This window comes from Salmo trutta, chromosome 9 (assembly GCF_901001165.1).
Source record: "Salmo trutta chromosome 9, fSalTru1.1, whole genome shotgun sequence".
In the NCBI taxonomy this organism is placed as follows: Eukaryota; Metazoa; Chordata; class Actinopteri; order Salmoniformes; family Salmonidae; genus Salmo; species Salmo trutta.
Window position 1 is genome coordinate 32,774,145 of NC_042965.1, and position 21,314 is coordinate 32,795,458.

At 43.4% G+C, this 21,314-nt stretch overlaps 2 protein-coding genes across 4 annotated transcripts in view; both read right to left on the bottom strand.

Moving 5' to 3' along the window:
- The window catches only part of LOC115200427 (G protein-coupled receptor kinase 5), a 40,552-nt gene extending 24,648 nt beyond the window's left edge, over positions 1-15,904 (bottom strand). For both annotated transcript variants that reach the window (XM_029763502.1, XM_029763503.1), the window contains exon 1: positions 15,168-15,904. In XM_029763502.1, coding sequence (XP_029619362.1) covers positions 15,168-15,219 — 52 coding nt within the window. In that variant the 5' untranslated portion in view covers positions 15,220-15,904. The remainder of the gene's footprint in view (positions 1-15,167) is intronic.
- Positions 15,905-18,686: 2,782 nt separating this feature from the next.
- On the bottom strand, positions 18,687-21,224 carry LOC115200429 (U6 snRNA-associated Sm-like protein LSm1). Of its 2 annotated transcripts, none has more exons than XM_029763507.1 (4): positions 21,072-21,224; positions 20,722-20,790; positions 20,430-20,545; positions 18,687-19,200 (listed from the first exon to the last, which is right to left on the bottom strand). In XM_029763507.1, exons 1-4 carry the CDS (start codon positions 21,115-21,117, stop codon positions 19,063-19,065), a joined length of 369 nt encoding a protein of 122 aa, XP_029619367.1. In that variant the 5' UTR covers positions 21,118-21,224; the 3' UTR covers positions 18,687-19,062. The 2 variants fall into 2 exon arrangements, with proteins under 2 accessions (XP_029619367.1, XP_029619366.1); XM_029763506.1 differs by having other exon boundaries at positions 18,687-19,233; positions 21,072-21,220.
- Positions 21,225-21,314: the final 90 nt, after the last annotated feature.

Consider the following 21,314-nt stretch of genomic DNA (forward strand, 5'->3'; position numbering starts at 1 on the left):
ATCTGGAAACCGCTCTGGAGGACATTCCTGCAGTCAGCATGCCAATTGCACACTCCATCAAAACATGGCATTTTGTAGTGACAAAACAGCACATTTTAGAGTGGCCTTTTAGTGTCAGGTGGATGGATTATATTGGCAAAGGAGAAATGCTCACTAACAGGGATGTAAACAAATTTGCGCATTACATTTTAGAGAAATAAGCTTTTTGTGAGTATGGAACATTTATGGGATCTTTCATTTCAGCTCATGAAACATGGGACCAGCACTTTACATGTCGCGTTTATATTTTTGTTCAGTGTAATACGAGATGTCACAAATTATAACATAGCCTACCAAATGTTGGAAATTATAAGCAGAAACGTGTCTAAATTAGGGGTGAAAGTAGCTAGTAGGCTATACAGTCCAGTACGGAGTATCAGCAAAATAAATAATTATGGCATTGTGGTGGATCGAACTGAGCAAGTAGGCAACTTAAAATGCTTTGTTTGACAATCAGATGAAAACATCATCATACAACACCCATGATATGCGAAACTGAGCCTGCGCAGTCCAAGAAAAACAAGATATTTACATGCCACAGTATCCTGACTAAGATCAGCATAACCCAGGAATCTTATTTGGGTTTCTCATAACCGGGATAGAAGCTTTTTCAGATTATTGTAAACGGGATATGATGTTTATATGCATTAACTCACAAACAGAATACTTGAATAATAAGGGGATATTTGTGAGCGTAAACTTTTTTATTTTACCATTATTTAACTAGACAAGTCAGTTAAGAACAAATTCTTATTTACAATGACGGCCTAGGAACAGTGTGTTAACTGCCTTGTTCAGGGGCAGAACGACAGATTTGTACCTTGTCAGCTTGAGGATTTGATCTTGCAACCTTTCGGTTACTGGTCCAACGCTCTAACCACTAGGCTACGCTGCTGCCCCAAACGTGGTCAGTGTTATCCTGAGAAGGTACGTGCATGGTGGTCAGAGGATAGAGAGGTGTTCTTTCAGGTCTGTGCTTCACACACTGCCAATGCAAAACTAATAGGCTGAATTTCCAGGTAGGTAAACTGGATTAACTTGATATCAAGGGAGGATTGTTGACTCTGAAAGATCCATTGGTTAGCCAAAACAAATATCATATCCATTTCTCCTCAGAAGGACATGGCGATAAGAGATCTTTATCCTTCCACTGAAACAAAGAGCACACTGAGTGCACCGGGCTAACACAGGCGTACTTGGAAATACACGTCAGACTGTTTCCAGCACACATGCTTTAGGCTGTGTGTTAGCCAGGTGTGTGTGTGTGTGAGATACTGAGAAATGCTCTGTCCCGCAATCAGAGTGAAACGGGGGACTATGGGAGGAAGAGCTAGCTATGTGTTGCCCAGTTCCTCCGTGGTAATGTCATTGTTAGTATTTTGGGGGATTATAAAAACGGACCTGATGATAAATTGTCTTTTAGTAACAATGGGATGTTCCAAGCAGCTGTAACATCTGTTAGTGCGCTTTAAGCAAACATCAATGACGTACGCACGGTCGTAGCATTCACACGGTACTATTCTTCGGAGTGTCTTTTGTCACATTGTGAACTACTTAGTGGGGGTAATAGACTTATTATTTTTCATAGCTAGGGCCAGGAGTTTTTTACTGGTCATGTGAGCTGAGCAGGAAAAACTCTGGACTGACCAGTCCCTTCTACTTATAGCCTGAGTATGTGACCTCAGCTGACTAGGAAAAACTCCTGGCTTTACTCATAGATGATTAATGAACACAGAAAGAATGACATACACTGAGTGTACAAAACATTAAGAAATCCTGCTCTTTCCATGATATAGACTAACCAGGCGAAAGATATGATCCCTTATTGATGTCACGTGTTAAATCCACTTCAATCAGTGTAGATGAAGGGGAGGAGACGGGTTAAAGAAGGATTTTTAAGCCTTAAGAGAATTGAAACAAGGATTGTGTATGTATGTGTGCCATTCAGAGGGTGAATGGGAAAGACAATATATTTAAGTGCCTTTGAACGGGGTATGGTAGTTGATGCTGGGCCTTTCATGCTCAACAGTTTCCCATGTGTATCAAGATTGGTCCACCACACAAAGGACATCCAGCCAACTTGACAACTGTGGGAAGCATTGGACTCAAGATGGGTCCATGCACTGACAAATTGAGCTGTTCTGAGGCTAAAAGGGGGGGTACAACTCAATATTAGGAAGGTGTTCTTAATGTTTTGTCCACTCGGTGTATGTTCCATGCAATACACTTGTTGCTACAACTTAAAGCTGTGGTCACCAACCTTTTTGGAGTGGAGATCACTTTGTGAGTCAAAATGCAAGCCGAGATCTCCCGTCATTCGTTTTAAACATTAACCTATTTAAAAAGAGGACTGTAGTAATGAGGTGTGTGCAGAAGGCTATAGGCCCAAAACATTATCACAGCATATTGGCTTGCTTGAATTGACCTGCCAATGCATTCTTCTCAGACCATTTGTTTTAAATAATATTTCAACCTTTGAGGTAGGCAATATAAGGTAGGCTATTTGAGCTAGGCTATATGATCACACCGGTAATGTATTAGTTGGTGTGAGGCACAGCTGAGTGAGCATACATATACATCTTTTCTTTTATTATTTTACTGGGCGGAGGGAGAGAGCAGCAGACTGAGGGTCCGCCTCAAAATCCCTCCCCTCTCCTCCGCTGACACTGACCAAAAGGGGACACCGTCTTCCAGCTAATGGCAAAACTCAAGTCACATTATTTCTGCCTCTTGCACAAATTCATGTTTTTATTCCTATGACCAGAGAAAGTGAAATATTCCTCTATATAAAAAAGACCCAAGCCGCCCACTAATAATAACAATGCAAGCCTATGGATCCACTTTCATACTCATTCATTACAGCTGCAGTGCTGCTCGCAGTGCACGTAGGAAGAGCGCACATTTTATGGCTTATAAAAGTGTTGAATAAAAAGTTTGACATTGCTGAGTAAGAACTTAAACATGAACTCACTCAAAAACAGCAGCTCTTTTCTGTATTCGTTGACAGTCTCTCTAGCTATGGTTTTAAAAGTTTAGAAATCTCAGTATCAGCTTTGCTGTAACTTTCTTTTACGTCTGCTACATTGCTGCAGACACTGTAATCTGAGCCAGCCGATTGGCCAGTGATAGGTCTATAGTGCACTTGATTTGCTCCCCACGGGCCCGCCAGAAAGACAGAGTTTGTACCTTCAGACATATGAAATGGTTGAAAATGGGAACCCACATTTGGTGATCAACTAGGACTGCCTTGGTTGGTGACCACTGACTTAAAGCATAACTTGGTACAGTGACAATGACCTCTGTTTTGGTGTTGTTTAGTTCTGTGTGATTTTTAATTTTTATTGAGATCACAGTCATACTGGGGAAAAATAAAGACCGATAACAGGCTTTACACTCTGTTACATGACATACTCTATACAAATCATGATCAATATATCAATGTCAAAAATATACAGAGTAACAAAATCAAAATAGTAGTTGCATCAACCAACTCCAGGAAATTGATTCTGTACACAATGGCCTGAGTGTAACAGGTTTGATCTCTTCATGCATATCGCAGCGTCTTGTCAACCAACGGTGATGTTAGAAATAGCTGTCTGTCTGAGGGCTCTAGCTGTCGGTCTGTTAACACAGGCTTGTCTAGAGAGGTCTTTGACAGAGGTGGTCAGACCGGTCCCTGACCTCACAACATCTGAGCTCTGATGCTTGTCTCTCTTACAACACTGTGTGTGTGTGTGTGTGTGTGTGTGTGTGTGTGTGTGTGTGTGTGTGTGTGTGTGTGTGTGGACATGTTTAACTATTCTTGTGGGGACCAGAAGTCCCGACAAGAATAGTAAACAAACAACAATTTGACCAACTGGGGACAACTGCCTTCAACTGAAATGTGTCTTCCACATTTAACCCAACCCCTCAGAATCAAAGAGGTGCGGGGGGGGCTGCCTTAATCGACATCCATGTCTTCAGCGCCCGGGGAACAGTGGGTTAAACTGCCTTATTTCTAGGGGGTTTAGAGTTAAGGTTAGAATTATGTTAAGGGTTTTAGGCTCCCGAGTGGCGCAGCGGTCTAAGGCACTGCATCTCAGTACTAGAGGCGTCACTACAGACCCTTGTTCGATTCCACCTTGTATCACAACCGGCCGTGATTGGGAGTCCCATATGGTGGCGCACAATTAGCCCAGTCGTCCAGGTTAGGATTTGGCTGGGGTAGGTTGTCATTGTAAATAAAAATTTGTTCTTAACAGACTTGCCTGGTTAAATGAAAAATAGGGTTAAGGTAAGAGTATGGTTTAGGGTTAGGGAAAATAGGATTTTGAATGGGACTGAATTGTCTTTTGTATTTTTTTTGGTATCATCATCTTTGAAATGCAAGAGAAAGGCCATAATGTATTATTCCAGCCCAGGTGCAATTTAGATGTTGGCCACTAGATGGCAGCAGTGTATGTGCAAAGTTTTAGACTGATCCAATGAACCATTGCATTTCTGTTGAAATTATTTATCAAAACTGTCCCAATGTGCCTAATTTGTTTATGAATAACTCTTCATGTTGAAAATTGTGCACTCTCCTCAAACAATAGCATGGTATTCTCTCATTGTAATAGCTAATGTAAATTGGACAGTGCAGTTAGATTAACAAGAATTTAAGCTTTCTGCCAATATCAGATATGTCTAAAATGTTCTTGTTACTTACAACCTCATGCTAATCGCATTAGCCTACGTTAGCTCAAGCGTCCCGTGGAAGCGACACCGATCCCAAATTAGTTTTTTAAGGTTAGAATTGGAGAGTGAGTGAAAAAGAGGGGGGGGTTACACTTCCTGTATGGGAAGAGTCAGGTGTCACAATTTTCCTGTTCTATAAATATACCACAGATGAAAAGTGAGAAAACATTCTCATCACCCAAGCTCACACTCTCTGGGCTGAAATTGCATTGTGACAGCTGAGAGCACACTGCGTGAAATACGCTATACATCTACAAGAGAGGAACAGAACAGTCCACAGCACTAGGCCTACTGCTCTGAATCCTCCAAATGGAACAAATGGTACAGACTAAATCTTTGACCTGATCCAATCTTAGGTCAAAAAGGTCAAATAGGGGGCACTTATATTTGCCTTGTTTCACACATGTACATAACCTCTACAAGTGTGTGGTGAAATGGAAATTCGTTTTTTTGCATATCCCATTCTCCCTGAGACACCCTCTGAGGTCATGGCATGGGATCACCCAGATAATACATTAAGTTTGTTGGAAGTTGTGGGTACGTACGTTTTTGGTTTTCCATTGGTTCTGGGAACAAAGCCATAAGCTTCCTGTCAATTTTGCCTGTTCTGGGAACATAGATGTCTAGGTTGCAGCGATGTTCTGAGAACATTTTACTATGGTTTGCTGAGTTTTCCTGGAAGGTTTTATTAACATTCTGAGAAAGGAAATTCGGAGTTATTTTAAGGTAATTAAATAACATTCTGAGAACAAGTTTCATTTAGGTTAACTGTTTTGAACCCTTAGCACTTATAGGACACATGGAAATGTATTTGCTTAGGCATTAATCATGCAAGCAAATTCCTTTTTTGATTGTGACATGGCATCAGTGTGATTCCAACCTACGATCTTCTGTTCTTTATTCCTGGAATTAGTCCACTACGACACCAGGACAGAGTAAGCGTTCCATGTTTTTTTGTGTGTTATTTATTACTCATACAAAGCTGTTCATTTCAGTCTATTCAGACAGACCCCATTTCAAAGAAAACAAGGCACAGCCAACACACCTGAACACACTTACCAAGATAGCGGATATTGAGTTTTGTTGATGCTGACATTCTGAACTTTACTCATTTTTCTTGTGGTTGTTATGGAAAGTTTTATTCATGTGCTGAGAACATGACATTAAATAGAGCCACGAGGTAACCTGTAGAAAACGTTATGCTGAAGTACTGAATTTTCCACAGAACAAAATTGTTTCTTAACATTCTCTGAACAATTTGAGAACATTATTTTAAATAGAACCATGAGGGAACCTGTAAGAAACATTATGCTGAAGTACTGAAATCCCCACCTATGAAAAACATGGTTCTGAGAACATGATGTGCTAGCTGGGCAGTCATTACTGACAGCACTCGGAGCCATTAGGGCTAAGGTGGGCAGATTGTTTTACAAAGTCAGTTCATGGATTCGAACTAGTAACTTTTTGATATCTGGCCCAACGCTCTAAACGCTAGGCTGCCTGCTGCCCCAGGATAGGACTGATTCTGTCCAAAAGGCTATTGTCTCCAACACACACAAACAGACAACCATCAAACCACAACACACAAACAAATGCACAGCTCACGCGCATAGACACACAAAAAGACAAAATCAAAAGATAGTCGCCTCACACAGCAATCCCGGAAACAGGGTTAAAGTGATTACGATGGCCCTCTCTAGGCTCTCCATTTCCTCTACAGCTGTTCTCCATTTCCTTTCCTGTGTACACACACACACACACACACACACACACACACACACACACACACACACTTTTCCTCTGTCCGAATGCTCATATCCTCTTCTCTCTATGAAAGCTCATCCATCCTCTTTCTTCGACCAGAGTTCACCCTCTCCTGGTTCAACCCCTCTCCTCCCGTGGTTCACCCCCCTCTCCTGGTTCTCCCCCTCTCCTGGTTCACCCCCCTCTCCTCTCCTGGTTCACCCCCCTCTCCTCTCCTGGTTCACCCCCCTCTCCTCCCCTGGTTCACCCCCCTCTCCTCCCCTGGTTCTCCTCCTCTCCTGGTTCACCCCCCTCTCCTCCCCTGGTTCACCCCCCTCTCCTGGTTCATCCCCCTCTCCTCTCCTGGTTCACCCCCCTCTCCTCTCCTGGTTCACCCCCCTCTCCTCTCCTGGTTCACCCCCCTCTCCTCCCCTGGTTCACCCCCCTCTCCTGGTTCACCCCCCTCTCCTCTCCTGGTTCTCCCCCTCTCCTCCCCTGGTTCACCCCCCTCTCCTGGTTCTCCCCCTCTCCTCCCCTGGTTCACCCCCCTCTCCTGGTTCTCCTCCTCTCCTGGTTCACCCCCCTCTCCTCCCCTGGTTCACCCCCCTCTCCTGGTTCACCCCCCTCTCCTCTCCTGGTTCTCCCCCTCTCCTCCCCTGGTTCACCCCCCTCTCCTGGTTCTCCCCCTCTCCTCTCCTGGTTCACCCCCCTCTCCTCTCCTGGTTCACCCCCCTCTCCTCCCCTGGTTCTCCCCCTCTCCTCTCCTGGTTCTCCCCCTCTCCTCTCCTGGTTCACCCCCCTCTCCTCTCCTGGTTCTCCCCCTCTCCTCTCCTGGTTCACCCCCCTCTCCTCTCCTGGTTCACCCCCCTCTCCTCTCCTGGTTCACCCCCCTCTCCTCCCCTGGTTCACCCCCCTCTCCTCCCCTGGTTCACCCCCCTATCCTGGTTCTCCTCCTCTCCTGGTTCACCCCCCTCTCCTCCCCTGGTTCACCCCCCTCTCCTCTCCTGGTTCTCCCCCTCTCCTCCCCTGGTTCACCCCCCTCTCCTGGTTCTCCTCCCCTGGTTCACCCCCCTCTCCTGGTTCACCCCCCTCTCCTCTCCTGGTTCTCCCCCTCTCCTCCCCTGGTTCACCCCCCTCTCCTGGTTCTCCTCCTCTCCTGGTTCACCCCCCTCTCCTCCCCTGGTTCACCCCCCTCTCCTGGTTCACCCCCCTCTCCTGGTTCACCCCCCTCTCCTGGTTCACCCCCCTCTCCTCCCCTGGTTCACCCCCTCTCCTCCCCTGGTTCACCCCCCTCTCCTGGTTCTCCCCCTCTCCTGGTTCTCCCTCTCTCCTGTGTGGTTAATGGATACAGAACACAGTCAGATTGTTTGTTTGTTTGTTTATCTAAAGAGAGTAGTGTTAACTGCCTGGTCATGCACTGCTGAAACCAAACACATTTCAAGTCCAGTGTCACTGTTGCCGTATGCCAAATACCACATAAGACATTCCCTCACAGGAAAAACAACCAAGGTTATTTGTCATATATGGTAGTGATCTCCTAAATAGCCAATTTTGTTGTGCCTTCCCCTGTCCTCCAATCTCTCTCTCTTTGTATGCCAACATTCTCATACAAGTATCGGACTTGCAACCCTCCTCTTCTCCTTATTCTACCCTTTCTGTGTTGTGCTGGGGGCTCTAAAATTAGTGATGGATCTGGGGCATACCAAGGGACTCAGGAATACCAAAAACAGCCTTTAAATAGATAACTCTGATAAGGTCTGGGAACTGGGAAAACAGCCCAAATTTAACAACACTAAGAGGCCACTGGGTCAATGTCTACCCCTTAACTACTACATGTTCATTCTCTTTTCTGGTGTGTGTGTGTGTGTGTGTGCACAGTGAAAGTACACAAGCCAAACTCAGAGATGAGTAGTCCTATAGATATTTTCCACTTCAAACATTAAATATGAATTGGGTTTGTCTAAAGAGATTCAACATAGATGCACGGACAGACACTAAAATAACCAAGACAATTCTCCTATACAAGGCAACACATGACAGCACAAAGTATAGAACCATAGCTACCTTTCAGCTTCATGAGGGTGGGGGCTTGTTCATGAGGGTGGGGGCTTGTTCATGAGGGTGGGGACTTGCTCGGTAGCTATGTGTGAGCGACAGCTAGTATGTAAAACATTTTTTGTCTTCTCTCTGTGTCCACACAAACAAACAGAAGCACACAGAGAGGAAACGGGCTGGCCTGGGCCTCTCAACTCTTCTCTCATGGATGGGATTCTCCTCCCATTAATGATCTTCAGTTGTCTCCTCAATAAAACTCCCCAGCATTATGTCATGGCTCAGTCCTCTGAGAGAAGCCCTGAGGGAACACACTCCACTCCAGGCTGCACACACAAATACACTGCATAGTGGATAGGTGTTCACCATGCGTTTCCCTGACATGTCCTGCCAGATCAGTCACCATGGAAGTCAGGACACTAGAAGAGGAAAAACTACTGCAAAGTAGCCAATGATGTCTGAAACAGACGTGAATCTTTAGGGAGCATAAATCCAGTTTTTTTTTGCTCCTGTGGCTTGCTGAGGCTTGTGTTATAACACGATCGAGCAGCATTTTTTCTCACCTCACAACAAAGGCTCCTCACAAAGTAATCCTGAGGTGAGATCCATCCACATTTCCTTTGTATCATGATTACTTATTTTTATTCTGCATCGTTGGGAAGGGCTCGTAAGCAAGCCTTTCACGGTAAAGTCTACATCCGTTGTATTCGGTGCATGTGACAAATAAGAAAAAAACTGTAGATAGATAGTGCATAGTTGACAATCTAACCGCAGTTGGCTGGAGCGTGCATGGTGCTTGCAGTACTACAGTAGTTTGATTCCTGCATGGGCCACATATACTCCTCTGAATGTGTTGACTGTGCATCTACTACCATTTTACACTTTGCGGGTAAATTTTTAAGACAAATCACTCTCACTTGCAGTAATAACTACTATCCCAACATTTATCAAGGATTTTTTTTTTTTACCTGTCTAACATGTTAGGGTTTTTCACACACCAGCATCCTACACCTTCCAGCACCAGTACCCTACACCTTCCAGCACCAATGTTCCCTCTAAACTGCGCGTGCGCGGCCACGCAGCAGCCCCGAGACTGCTGCACAGAGCCCAGAAGAACTATCATCCCAAGGCGAGAAGCATGAGATTTAACTTCACTCAACTTCCTAGAGTTTTCCCTGTTAGTTAACACTAGCAACGTTTCCCTTTACTGTGGCAATTGTGATTGAATCAGCTCAATATTAGCCACTTCCCATGCAACATACCGAAACAAAATGAACTATGCAAGAGATTTTGCTGTAGGCAGAACACATCAGAGTAGGATTCTATTGAGACCGACTCAGCCCGTACTCTACACAGACCGGTGCAGCATAACCAATTAAAGCTGCAAAGGCCTATATGCAAATAGACCATTGCCATATACGGATCTGTGCCATACAGCTGTGGTCGTGAGTAGTTTCGCTTGTTTTGAGAAAGGCAAGAGCTGCACGTAGCCTCGTGTGCAGGTTTTGTTTAAATCCTTTGCAAGTTAGTGAGTTATTAGCCCAGTTATAGATGAAGGGGCAGTGTTGTTTTTTGAGACAGGCTTGAATAATCTAAGTAGCCAATAGGCAGAGGGTAGCATCATTTGTCTGATTCTCTGTAACAATGGTATGGGAATAAAAATGCATTTTATTTTGTAAAGTGGTTTCTTGCATCAAACAACAAAAAAACATTTTCAGTCACCACCTTGTCTGAAGGATAAGTGGATAAAGAGGTTAAACGTCAAGCCCTGCAAGTTTTTCCTCAAAAGGCTCATGGAATGCAGGCCTACATTGAACACCACACATTGGCTAGAAGTTGCACAGCATTTAATGTTCAAGTTTGCGCTCAGCAGACCTGAAATTTGCTCAGTACCCCCAAAAACTTGAGGGAACATTAACCAGGAGGCATCTCCTGTTACCTAAAACTGTCCTTTTCCAATATTGTTAGAATGTATTAGTAATAGTCTCATAATGTTCAACTTCCTTCGTGGGCACTGCCAGTATAACCAATGAACCACTCAGCACAAGTCGGCCGACAAGACAGCGTGGACATGGTCACACAGTAGTCAGTCAGCTATGGCATGCAGGACTACATGGCTTTAGTGACAGAGTTAGTGGCTCACACTATTTCAATGCCCAGTGCCCAATTCCTACCCTCACTCGTTTTCTGTCTGTCTTGCTTTCCTTCAAAACCATCTTAAAGATCAGTCATATTGTCTGTGGCGATCTCATTTCATATTGCTGAAGTAAAGTCCACTGATACAGCAAACAGCCATATTATCTTGTGCCTGGAAATAAATGGTGATGAACATTCATCTGCATAGATGTAACCGTTATTTAACTAGGCAAGTCAGTTTAGAACAAATTCTCATTTACAATGACGGCCTAGGAACAGTGGCAGAACGACAGCTCGGGGATTCAATCTATCCATTTTTCAGTTACTAGCCCAACGCTCTAACCACTAGGCTACCTGCCGCCCCAGAGTGGCATAGGTGGGGTGAAGTACACGTCAGAGGTAGCTGTTGGCTTTAGAAAGACAGCTGCCATTTTCTCACCATGTCTCTCCTCAGTAGAAGTGAGGAGAATGCTTGTCTGTGTTTGTGACCTTTTAATGACAGACAGATGGTGTTGTTTGTACTAGAATGTTTGGTTTCTTGTCTGTTTTGACAGTTTAAGATAAAGCCCTAAAATCTGCATGTTTGTTTTCATCAGACGATGCATCAACCCATTCCTTTTCCTCTGGTCGAGAAAACATGTTCGCATTTCATTCTAGATACAACACTCGTCCCTTCATTCTAGAACATTTGTTCCTTCGCTCTAGAACACATTTTATTCTAAAACAGAGGTTGAACAAGACAATTGCCTCAGGTAAAAGGAGGCCATCCATCCAACATAGCTTGGTTACCACCTTCCTCAATTAAAAAACGGCAACAGTATCTGAAAACGGGGAAGACACGGATCGGCAATGCTATTCTCTTAGCCTGTTCTGTTGGCCAACAACGGAGGCATGAACCTAAAATCGCAGGCTGGCACCTAGGCTACAATTCTGTTGCTACACGTCTGCTATCCCAACAACACATATGAGTTCAACAACACACTTTTCCCTTTACTCTCCTTCATTTAAACCGCTGATGACGTTCGTTCAGGTGGCTTGGGTTCCACGGCTGCTGCCAATGTGACAGTTGTGAATGGGGAAGGGCGTACACCCACACGCAGGCATCATGAGCTCAGGGTCTACTGCAGGATGTTGCCGTCGTCAGAGCTAAGATTACACACACACACACACACACACACACACACACACACACACACACGTAATGGAGATGCCTCCCTTCCACAGCTCAGCGAATAAGAGAAGCGGATCTGAGGAAATGCTTCCTAAAAATCAAGTACAAGTGACGCTTCTGAGCTGCTGCTCTCGCTGTTCTAGAACCCTTCCAGGGTTGTCTGACATGTAAAACACTTCTGCTTTCACATTGATGAAACTAGCATTTAAGGCACAATGCGGACGCTCAACTTCCAGTTACTTTGTCTTCTCAAGATGTTTTAGAAGACTGAGGGGAAAGGTCTTTGTGAGTGCAAAGGCACAAAACGCAGAGGAACAGGACAACAAGCGCAGTAATTGTGCGTTTTAATTCAAATTGACTGTTTGCACTTTCCCCATTGTCACAAGAGAAGTAGAATTTATGGATTGCACCTTTATTATTTCTATGTTCAACACGTCAGCATCTTCCAACACTGTGGGCTGTGACTGGTAATATGAGCCGTTAGGTGATCCTCAGCAGAGATGAGATCGCTGAATGGAGGTTTGGATTTCACTGCATCCTCCACAAAAACAAGATTACTGGACACCAGGGAGAAACGGAGGGGGATTTCCTGATTCTGAATTATACTCAGGTCTTACTAGCTACTCCGTTGTTTGTTTGGTATTTGAGACAGAGCAGGTGAGATGAACTTCCTGGAATCTCAACCGTGATGTCATCAAAGGTCCTCTTCAGCAGGCCTGAATATGTTCTACTCCATCCTCTGGCCCCTTAACAAATCCTCCCTTGTGATCACTTACCTAACATGACTGAATTGGCTAACGTGAAGCTGCGCTTAGACCAACTCAGTCGTGTCAGATTAGTGATGATTACTTACTTCAAAGGAATAAAGGAGAACAGAGGGATGCATTTACCATGTACTGGAATAGGGCCTCTCTCCCTGGTCAGCTCTGCAGAAGGCAGGGGATATTGATGGCTTTTTATTTCTCTGCTTGGCTACAGTTCACTTTATTCCAGTGATTTGGGAAGTGTGAGGACGCTGGCGTAAACACTGGGAGCTGAGTGTAAACTGGGCTTTCCTGTTGTCTCTCTGACTCTGGGAGCATTCGGACAGGGAATGTGGATCTCTCCGTTCAGCTCTGGCTGAGACACACTTGCATAAACAAACAGGAATAAACATGGTTCTCTCTTCTCCATTCACATTCTCGCTATGTCCCTGTGCTGTGACCTCAACCAGCCTCGGCATACAGCGTAAGTACACAGCACACACACACAGATAGGAGCATCCCTGTACACCCTGGACTTTGACAAAATCTCACAGGCATTCATACAACTGTTGGCACTGTGGGCTCTGTCAGATACGGCCCCTAGTCATTCTAACATTACCAGGCAGAATCTAAACAACTAAGCACTCATTAGACTCGATACACAACACACTCCAATCAGCAATGAATCACAAAAGATAAGTTGACAGTTGATCACTTGTTATGGAGCCATCGTCAACAAGATCTTATAAATCAACCATCAGCTCTTCACAATTCAAATCTCTGTTGATCATGTCTGCCTTTTCACTATCAACTCTGAGCAAAAAGCAACAGTGAATCCACTGATGACCAATGAAAACCCCTTTCAGTTCTTGGGACGTACCAGACCATGGTTTACACACTGTTGTGCCAACCCAACCCGTACTATGCTGGCTCGGGTATAGAGCAGCTGGGACAACAAGGATCTGTCATGGGTCGCCATGTCATCTTCTTATTTCATTCAATTTAAAGGGACACCACCAAAAACGACTTCAAAATAGATATGTTATTTTCATTATCTTGCACATATCTGAACATATGACAGTTCCATGTTATTCAGATGAGTGAACACTACACCACTCCTGGACCAGCAATGGTTCACAATCATGACTAAACTAGTTTAATCTTTTTGGATCACCTGAGGAGGACTGGTTGCCAAATACTGTACCTGTGCTATAGACTGTTTGATGCTCTGATTTTCTTTGGAATCATCTGTGATCTGTCAGTTTTTATTTGACACTGTAGTAGGCTGGTTTCAAGCTGCATCTCAAAACAACGAAGGACCCTTGTATGGCAGTGGTACACTGACTGCAAACATCAGTCTCTTTCTCTCTGTCTGTCCTATCTTTGACCCAGTGCAGCCAATCCATAAGTATGTCATTATTACTGTGAGATAACCACTAGGCCAGCCATAGGAACACTGCCTTCTCCTGCGTCACTGCTCAACCCCACAGAGAGCCTGTAGCCACATTACACCATGCACAACTGTGTGTGTGTGTGTGTGTGTGTGTGTGTGTGTGTGTGTGTGTGTGTGTGTATCTAACGGTGCATTTCTCAGAGTGAGAGGAACGCAGCCTTCTCAGTATTTTTATGTATTCAGATAGACAGGACGCTGTATCTTATGGCATTAACACGACATAAGAGCCATAACGTTATCATTAGTAACTTACTGCAATGCCAATCATTTCATCCGTTTGGATCCTTGGTCGAGTCTGAAGAAGGGATAGGCCAATGTGCACGTGAAAGGATATTTCCTTAAAGATCAATGAAGGTTAATAACAAAACAGCTGGTCTCCGAAACTCTCCACCATGCTGAACACACAGATTATGACCTATCACAAACAGACGGTAAAGATGAAATTGACAGAACCTAAGTGCCCAATCACACGGTTGTTTGGGGTATCGAAGTGTAAAAGGCTGCATTTTGCTGCACGGAGACCCCCATAGCCATTTAGATTCCGTCCACGTCATAGATCATCAGAAATGTGCCACTGCCAACTGTAGCAAATGATCATCAGACCAGAGTTTGACCCCAGTTCTAGTAATACTGTCTGAACATGTCGAATGTTGCGAAAGAATTGTTACGGTTTCACTGGTGGGCTCTACTACAGTCTAATCATAATCACGCAGTTAACAATTTGTTAAACCAAACTTAAAGCTGATGTGCGGGGTTATTTTTTTATTACATTTAGTGGGACCTTTGTTCACAAACGTAGGGCAGGTCAAACGATTTTAAACCACAGGCCTGAACATACATAGGCCATATTGGACATCAATTGAGCTAGGGATGGATACATTGAAGGGTTTAAAAGCCTAGCATAAGCAATAAAACATGTTGTTTGGTGATGATGATGGTGGTGGTGGTGGTGTATGGTATAAAGTAGATTTTAGAGCAGCATAGCATCTGTAAATATCATGTTCAGAGACTATTTAGATTGCATCACTGTAGCATTCAACACAAAATGGAATTCGAACCCCATTCTACGCGTCAAAATGGTTCATTCATTTTATTAGACTGTTTGAAGACCTACCTTCTCTTGCTTTTAACAGTACCGTATTGGCCACAATATTCTCCAGCTCCATCTAAAATCCTTTGATTTTGCTGAATAGATTTGTTGTTGTTTTTACGTCGGCACAGCAACACCTTGCTCTTCACGGCTAAATTGCTTTTCGTTTTACTCCAAATCCGAATCAAATGTATACATTTCAAATTCCTTGAAAGTCAATACACAGGCTATCGAGGAAATCCTTGTAATATTAACTAGGGCATGGTTCATATTGTCGGCCCCGAATACAGCGTCCGGAGGGCATTTCCATTCCAATTCCGGAGACTGTTGTGTGTTTCGTGCGGAATCAAAGAAGGATAGGACTGTTGAGCCATCAATACATCTCGAAACAGCCCGAGACCTCGGCAAGACCTACATCCTTTGGTAACGCATTCCTAACAGCGGCTGAAGCACAGACCAGTAGCACTGGTGGGAGTTGGTGAAGTGTACTAGACTCAACGTGCTCCACCTCTTGGTGCATAATAATAAAAAAAAAAAGGGCTGGGTTTTTTAAAATCTTGGTTGTAATTTTTAGCGGAGCTCTAAGCGGTTTCCCCCGTGGTTCTCGACAATATTTCGGTTATATTTGGATATCGTGCAGGGGGCTAAGTGTACAGCCAATGGAAGTTCAATGATTTCTAATAAGAGTTCGCAAATCTTGATCCACCAAGTTGGTGGTTCCAATATTCCATTCCATCGCCCGTGGAACACACATCCAGTCGGAAGGGGCGTGTTCATATCTGGCCCATGACGTATGCGTTGTTGAGTGTGCCTGTCTGGCTGTCATAGACATCGGATAGCGGCACATTCTTGCCATCCCCTCCCAATGCAATGCCAAGCGGTAGAACTGAAGATGAAAGACCTTGGGAGAAAGAATGATATTGATAACGGTGATGTTCCCCATACATAGGCTATTGGTCCGTTGTTCAAATGCTGTTTTTCATCTGACATGGAAAGCCTAAGAACCGCGGTGCACAATAATATATTTTAATTCTGAAAACTGATCAAACACAACATCCAATTATCTCAAGATCTCATACAGGCCTACCAGTAGACTTTATGCCTGTCTTCTTAGGTTCATATATACTGAACAAAAATATTAACGCAATATGCAACAATTTCAATGGTTTTACTGAGTTACAGTTCATATAATGACATCGGTCAATTGAAACGAATTCATGAGGCCCTAATATATAGATTTCACAAGACTGGGCAGGGGCGCAGCCATGGGTGGGCATAGGCCCACCCAATTGGCAGCCAGGTCCATCCACTTGCGAGCCAGGCACAGCCAATCAGAATTTGTTTTTCCCCACAAAAAGGCTTTATTACTGACAAAAATACTCCTCAGTTTCATCAGGTGTCTGGTCTCAGACGATCCCGCAAGTGAGGAAGCTGGGCTGGCGTGGGTACACGTGGTCTGCGGTTGTGGATGTACTGCCAAATTCTCTAAAACAGCATTGGAGACCGCTTATGGTAGAGAAATTAACATTCAATTATCTGGCAACAGCTCTGGTGGACATTCCTGCAGTCAGCATGTCAATTGCACGCTCCTTCAAAACTTCAGACATCTGTGGCGTTGTGTTGTATGACAAAACTGGAACACACTCCATCACTCTCCTTCTTGGTCAAATAGCCCTTACACAGCCTGGAGGTATGTTGGGTCATTGTCCTGTTGAAAAACATATGATAGTCCCACCAAGCGCAAACCAGATGGGATGGCGTATCGCTGCAGAATGCTGTGGTAGCCATGCTGGTTAAGTGTGCCTTGAATTCCAAATAAATCACTGATAGTATCACCAGCAAAGCACCATCACACCACCTCCTCCATGCTTCATGGTGGGAACCACACATGCAGAGATCATCCGTTCACCTACTCTGCATCTCATAAAGACACGGCAGTTGGAATCAAAAATCTGAAATTTGGACTCATTAGACAAAACGACAGATTTCTACCGGTCTTATGTCCATTGCTCGTGTTTCTTGGCCTAAGCAAGTGTCTTCTTATTGGTGTCTTTTAGTAGTAGTTTCTTTGCAGCAATTTGACCATGAAGGCCTGATTCATGCAGTCTCTTCTGAACAGTTGATATTGAGATGTGTCTGTCACTTGAACTCTGTGAAGGATTTATTTGGGCTGCAATTTCTGAGGCTGGTAACTCTAATGAACATATCCTCGGCAGCAGAGGTAACTCTGGGTCTTCCTTTCCTGTGGCGGTCCTCATGAGAGCCAGTTTCATCATAGCGCTTGATTGTTTTTGCGACTGCACTTGAAGAAACTTTCAAAGTTATTGACATTTTCCGGATTGACGGACCTTCATGTCTTAAAGTAATGATGGACTGTCATTTGCCTTTACTTATTTGAGCTGTTCTTGCCATAATATGGACTTGGTCTTTTTCCAAATAGGGCTATCTTCTGTATACCTTCCCTACCCTGTCACAACACAACTGATTGGCTCAAACGCATTTGGAAGGAAAGAAATTCCAAAATTTTACTTTTAACAAGGCACACCTGTTCATTGAAATGCATTCCAGGTGACTACAAGAAGCTGGGTGAGACAGTGTGCAAAGCTGTCATCAAGGCAACATGTGGCTACTTTGAAGAATCAAAAATACATTTTAATTTAACACTTTTTTGGTTACTACATGATTCCATGTGCTATTTCATAGTTTTGATGTAGTTACTATTCTTCTACAATGTAGAAAATAGTAAAAATAAAGAAAAACCCTGGAATGAGTAGGTGTGTTCAAACTTTGACTGGAACTGTACGTGATATACAATTGAATCCGTGTTCATGCATCTCAGTGTGCCCGTACCCATATGGGGATTAAAACTTCATGACTTGCGCCTACATATCGACAAGCAGGCTATTACAGTTCTTCAGGTCCCATTGGTAGGACAGTCTTGAACGAATCTCGTGTAGTTTGTTCTTCCATGATTAAACATTCACCAATAGAACCGAGGGTATCGCCATATTTTCCTCTTCTGTGTTGGGGATTAGGGCCTGGTCCCTGGTGAGTAGTATGTCCTGCGCAGTCCAATCATTAACATATCATTCTTCATCCAAATTGAGGTTAGTGATCGCTGTTCTGATGTCCAGAAGCTATTTTTAGTCATAGAAAATTATGGCGGAAACATTATGTACAAAAAAAAACTTTAAGATCAGCACAAAAAGAAAAAAAACATAAAATAGCATATTTGGTCAGGAGCCCGTAAAACGGACGCTATACATCCCAGCGCCATTCTCCTTCAGATTGGCTGATCCCACCTGATCACCCAGTTGGACATGACTGGGTCACCAAGAGGGATCAGCCAATGAAGTTGGAAGTCCCACCCAGTTGACTACACTAAAATGATGGAAGCCCTCAATGGCACTACCCATGCTAATATACTAGAGACCTCCATCACTCTATGGGAGACCACAGTGCCTTCTGCAGTAGAGCAGTGATCCAGAGTCAGATTCAAATGAAAATTCCCATTTACAAATTAAACAAAGCAGACTTCAGTAATAAAATAACAAAATCTTTTATGGAAAACAAATCTTGCCATTACAATGTGTCTGCTTACACGAACAGAGTTCATCACTATATAATATTGACTTAGATCTCAGTGCTATGGTATGAAAATCATAATTCATTTCTAATCAAATGTAGTCTTGTAGACAATCTAGGTTGTGTGGTCTACCCTCAAATCATGCATCACTTAATTCATTGTTTGCTTTCAAACCAATGAGTCATAATCAAAATGAAATCAGTACAGTATTTATTGTGTGACGTTGCGTCATCTACAAAGCACACATTCTTCTCACAGTCTTCAAAATAATCCCCTATTCAACATATAACTGAGGAGTCCAGTATTACGGAAGAAAATGGAACAGAAATGCCTTCAGTATTCATCGAGATGATCTGCTTTTGGGATGGATAGGCCTCTGTCCTTCAGCGCGGTCACCTTGGCTTTCTCTGTCTTCTGCTTGGCTTGCTGTTGCAATCGCTGCTCCTCCAGGATCTCCTCTATAGAAACTTGCTGCAAGACGTTGTCACACAGCTTATCAATGTCCTTAAGCGGGATCATATTAAACATACTGTCAACGTACATGTCATGCATGTCCTTCTGGAGAGTAATAGCAGTGGCACATATGTAAACCCCAGCAACTGATTGTTATCAACTGATCAAATCAAACTGTATGTCACATGCACAGAATTCAACAGGTGTAAACCTTACCGTCAAATATTTACTTACAAGCCCTTAACCAGCAATGCAGATTAAAAATATATATATATTTGCTACAAAAATGCATCAAATATAAAATAAAGTACAAAAAAGTAAAAATAAAATAACGAGGCTATATACAGTGGGGACCGGTACCGAGTCAATGTGAAGGGGTACCGATTAGTCGAGGTAATATGTACATGTAGGGAGGGGTAAAGTGACAATGCATAGATAATAAACAGTGAGTAGTAGTAGCATAAAAAAAGGGGGTCAATATAAATAGTCCAGGTATCCATTTGATTAACTGTTTAGCAGTCTTATGGCTTGGGGGTAGAAGCTGTTAAGGAGCCTTTTGGACCTAGACTTGGTGCTCCAGTACCGCTTGCCGTGCGGTAGCAGAGATAACAGTCTATGACTTGGGTAATTAGAGTCTCTGACAATTTTTAGGGCCTTCCTCTGACACTGCCTGGTATAGAGGTCCTGGATGGCAGGAAGCTTGGCCAGTGAGTTCAATCAAAGATAATCTTAGAACGATAGGATCCTATGTTTCTAACGATGAATATAGTCTTAAGATGCTTTTGGGAAACCGGGCCCTGTGTGTGAATCAACCACGCTACGTAGGTGACAACTAAAGTTTGGGCTGAAGTACTTACTAATCATGTGAGTATATTGAAAAACTGCTACACATTCAACTGAGGGGTATAACACAAAACTAAATCATCAAGTTAGTCAGCTAACTTGCCTGAATATTCTGAAATAACATTTGAGTTTTTAGAAAGATAAGCTTGAAATGGGCATGGTCTAATTGACTCAACAACCAAACACACATATCTATGTTTAGCTTTCTTAAATGAACCAGAAAATCAGCTGTAATTTCTGGTTGTTCATTATTCTCTATGATCCTAATTTGTAGTATACCCCTCTGGTCAACAGGCTTACTTTAGCACAAACAAATGACTGTGTAGGCCTACTCTACTAAGGAAAGCTAAAGCAGCCTTGAAGTACTGATAAAGAACAAGAGGGTGGCATGGATGAATACTTACTATTTCTCCAAGCAAAACAACATTCTCTCCTCTCACAATGAAGATTCCTCTGGGGATGTCTCCAAACTTCTTGCACACATGGATGCGCTCAACTGTTTGATGAAAAACTAGGTTGGCTGAAAGAGAAGGCGAAGAGATGAGATAGGGAATTTAAGATCATTTTCCCTTTGCTTGCCTGAATGTACCTACTTGTGAATAAGTTACATTATCTGAGTATTGACAACATCAAAGTAAGCTAAGAAGGCTAGTGTTTAAACTGAAATATGATTATTAGTTTGTTAATTTGCAATACCAAACTGGTCAATGCTTCTCAGAAACCCAATTAGCGTTCGTCCATCTCGAAGAAGTACAAGATGCTTTTCTGCAAGAAAAAAAAAGGGAATGTTTATAGTTGAGCCACCGCACGTGGTTACAATGTATCCAATCGTTGCCCCCCACTCCCCACAGTGCGTTTTGGATACAATGTTGCAAGGTCGCCGCATGTCGAATGATGAATAGTTAACAAGAACGGGTTCATAATTTACCAGTGACTGTATTTGATCATTATCATCATCATCACGGTTTTCGAACGTTGGAAATGTTTTGGACTTTTCACTCACACTTCTGTCTCAACTCAGCCTAACCTTTGCTATCCCAACTTACTGTCTATATCATCGATGAGACTCGCGGTCCCTGGCATGTAGTTCATTTTGATCGTGTGTAGTTAATCGCCGTGTATGACATGTGTCAAGGAAAATCGTTCAAAAGTATACCTGTATCCTCTCTACAGGAAGAGCAGGGGACGCATGCTCAGGGAAACCCTTCCTGTAGAATTGTAACCCATTAAGCGCCGATAGCACCGCACATTGGAAAATGTTCTTCTGTAATTTATTATTGTATCCGATA

What these genes read in the sequence shown, in the direction of transcription:
- LOC115200429 (XM_029763506.1), bottom strand. Translation starts at nt 21,117, where the DNA reads ATGAACTACATGCCAGGGACCGCGAGTCTCATCGATGATATAGACA. An exon ending in GAGAAGCATTGACCAGTTTG is followed by an intron (nt 20,546 to 20,721) that starts GTATTGCAAATT and finishes CTTCTCTTTCAG; the next exon opens with CCAACCTAGTTTTTCATCAA. An exon ending in TTGTTTTGCTTGGAGAAATA is followed by an intron (nt 19,234 to 20,429) that starts GTAAGTATTCAT and finishes ATCCCGCTTAAG; the next exon opens with GACATTGATAAGCTGTGTGA.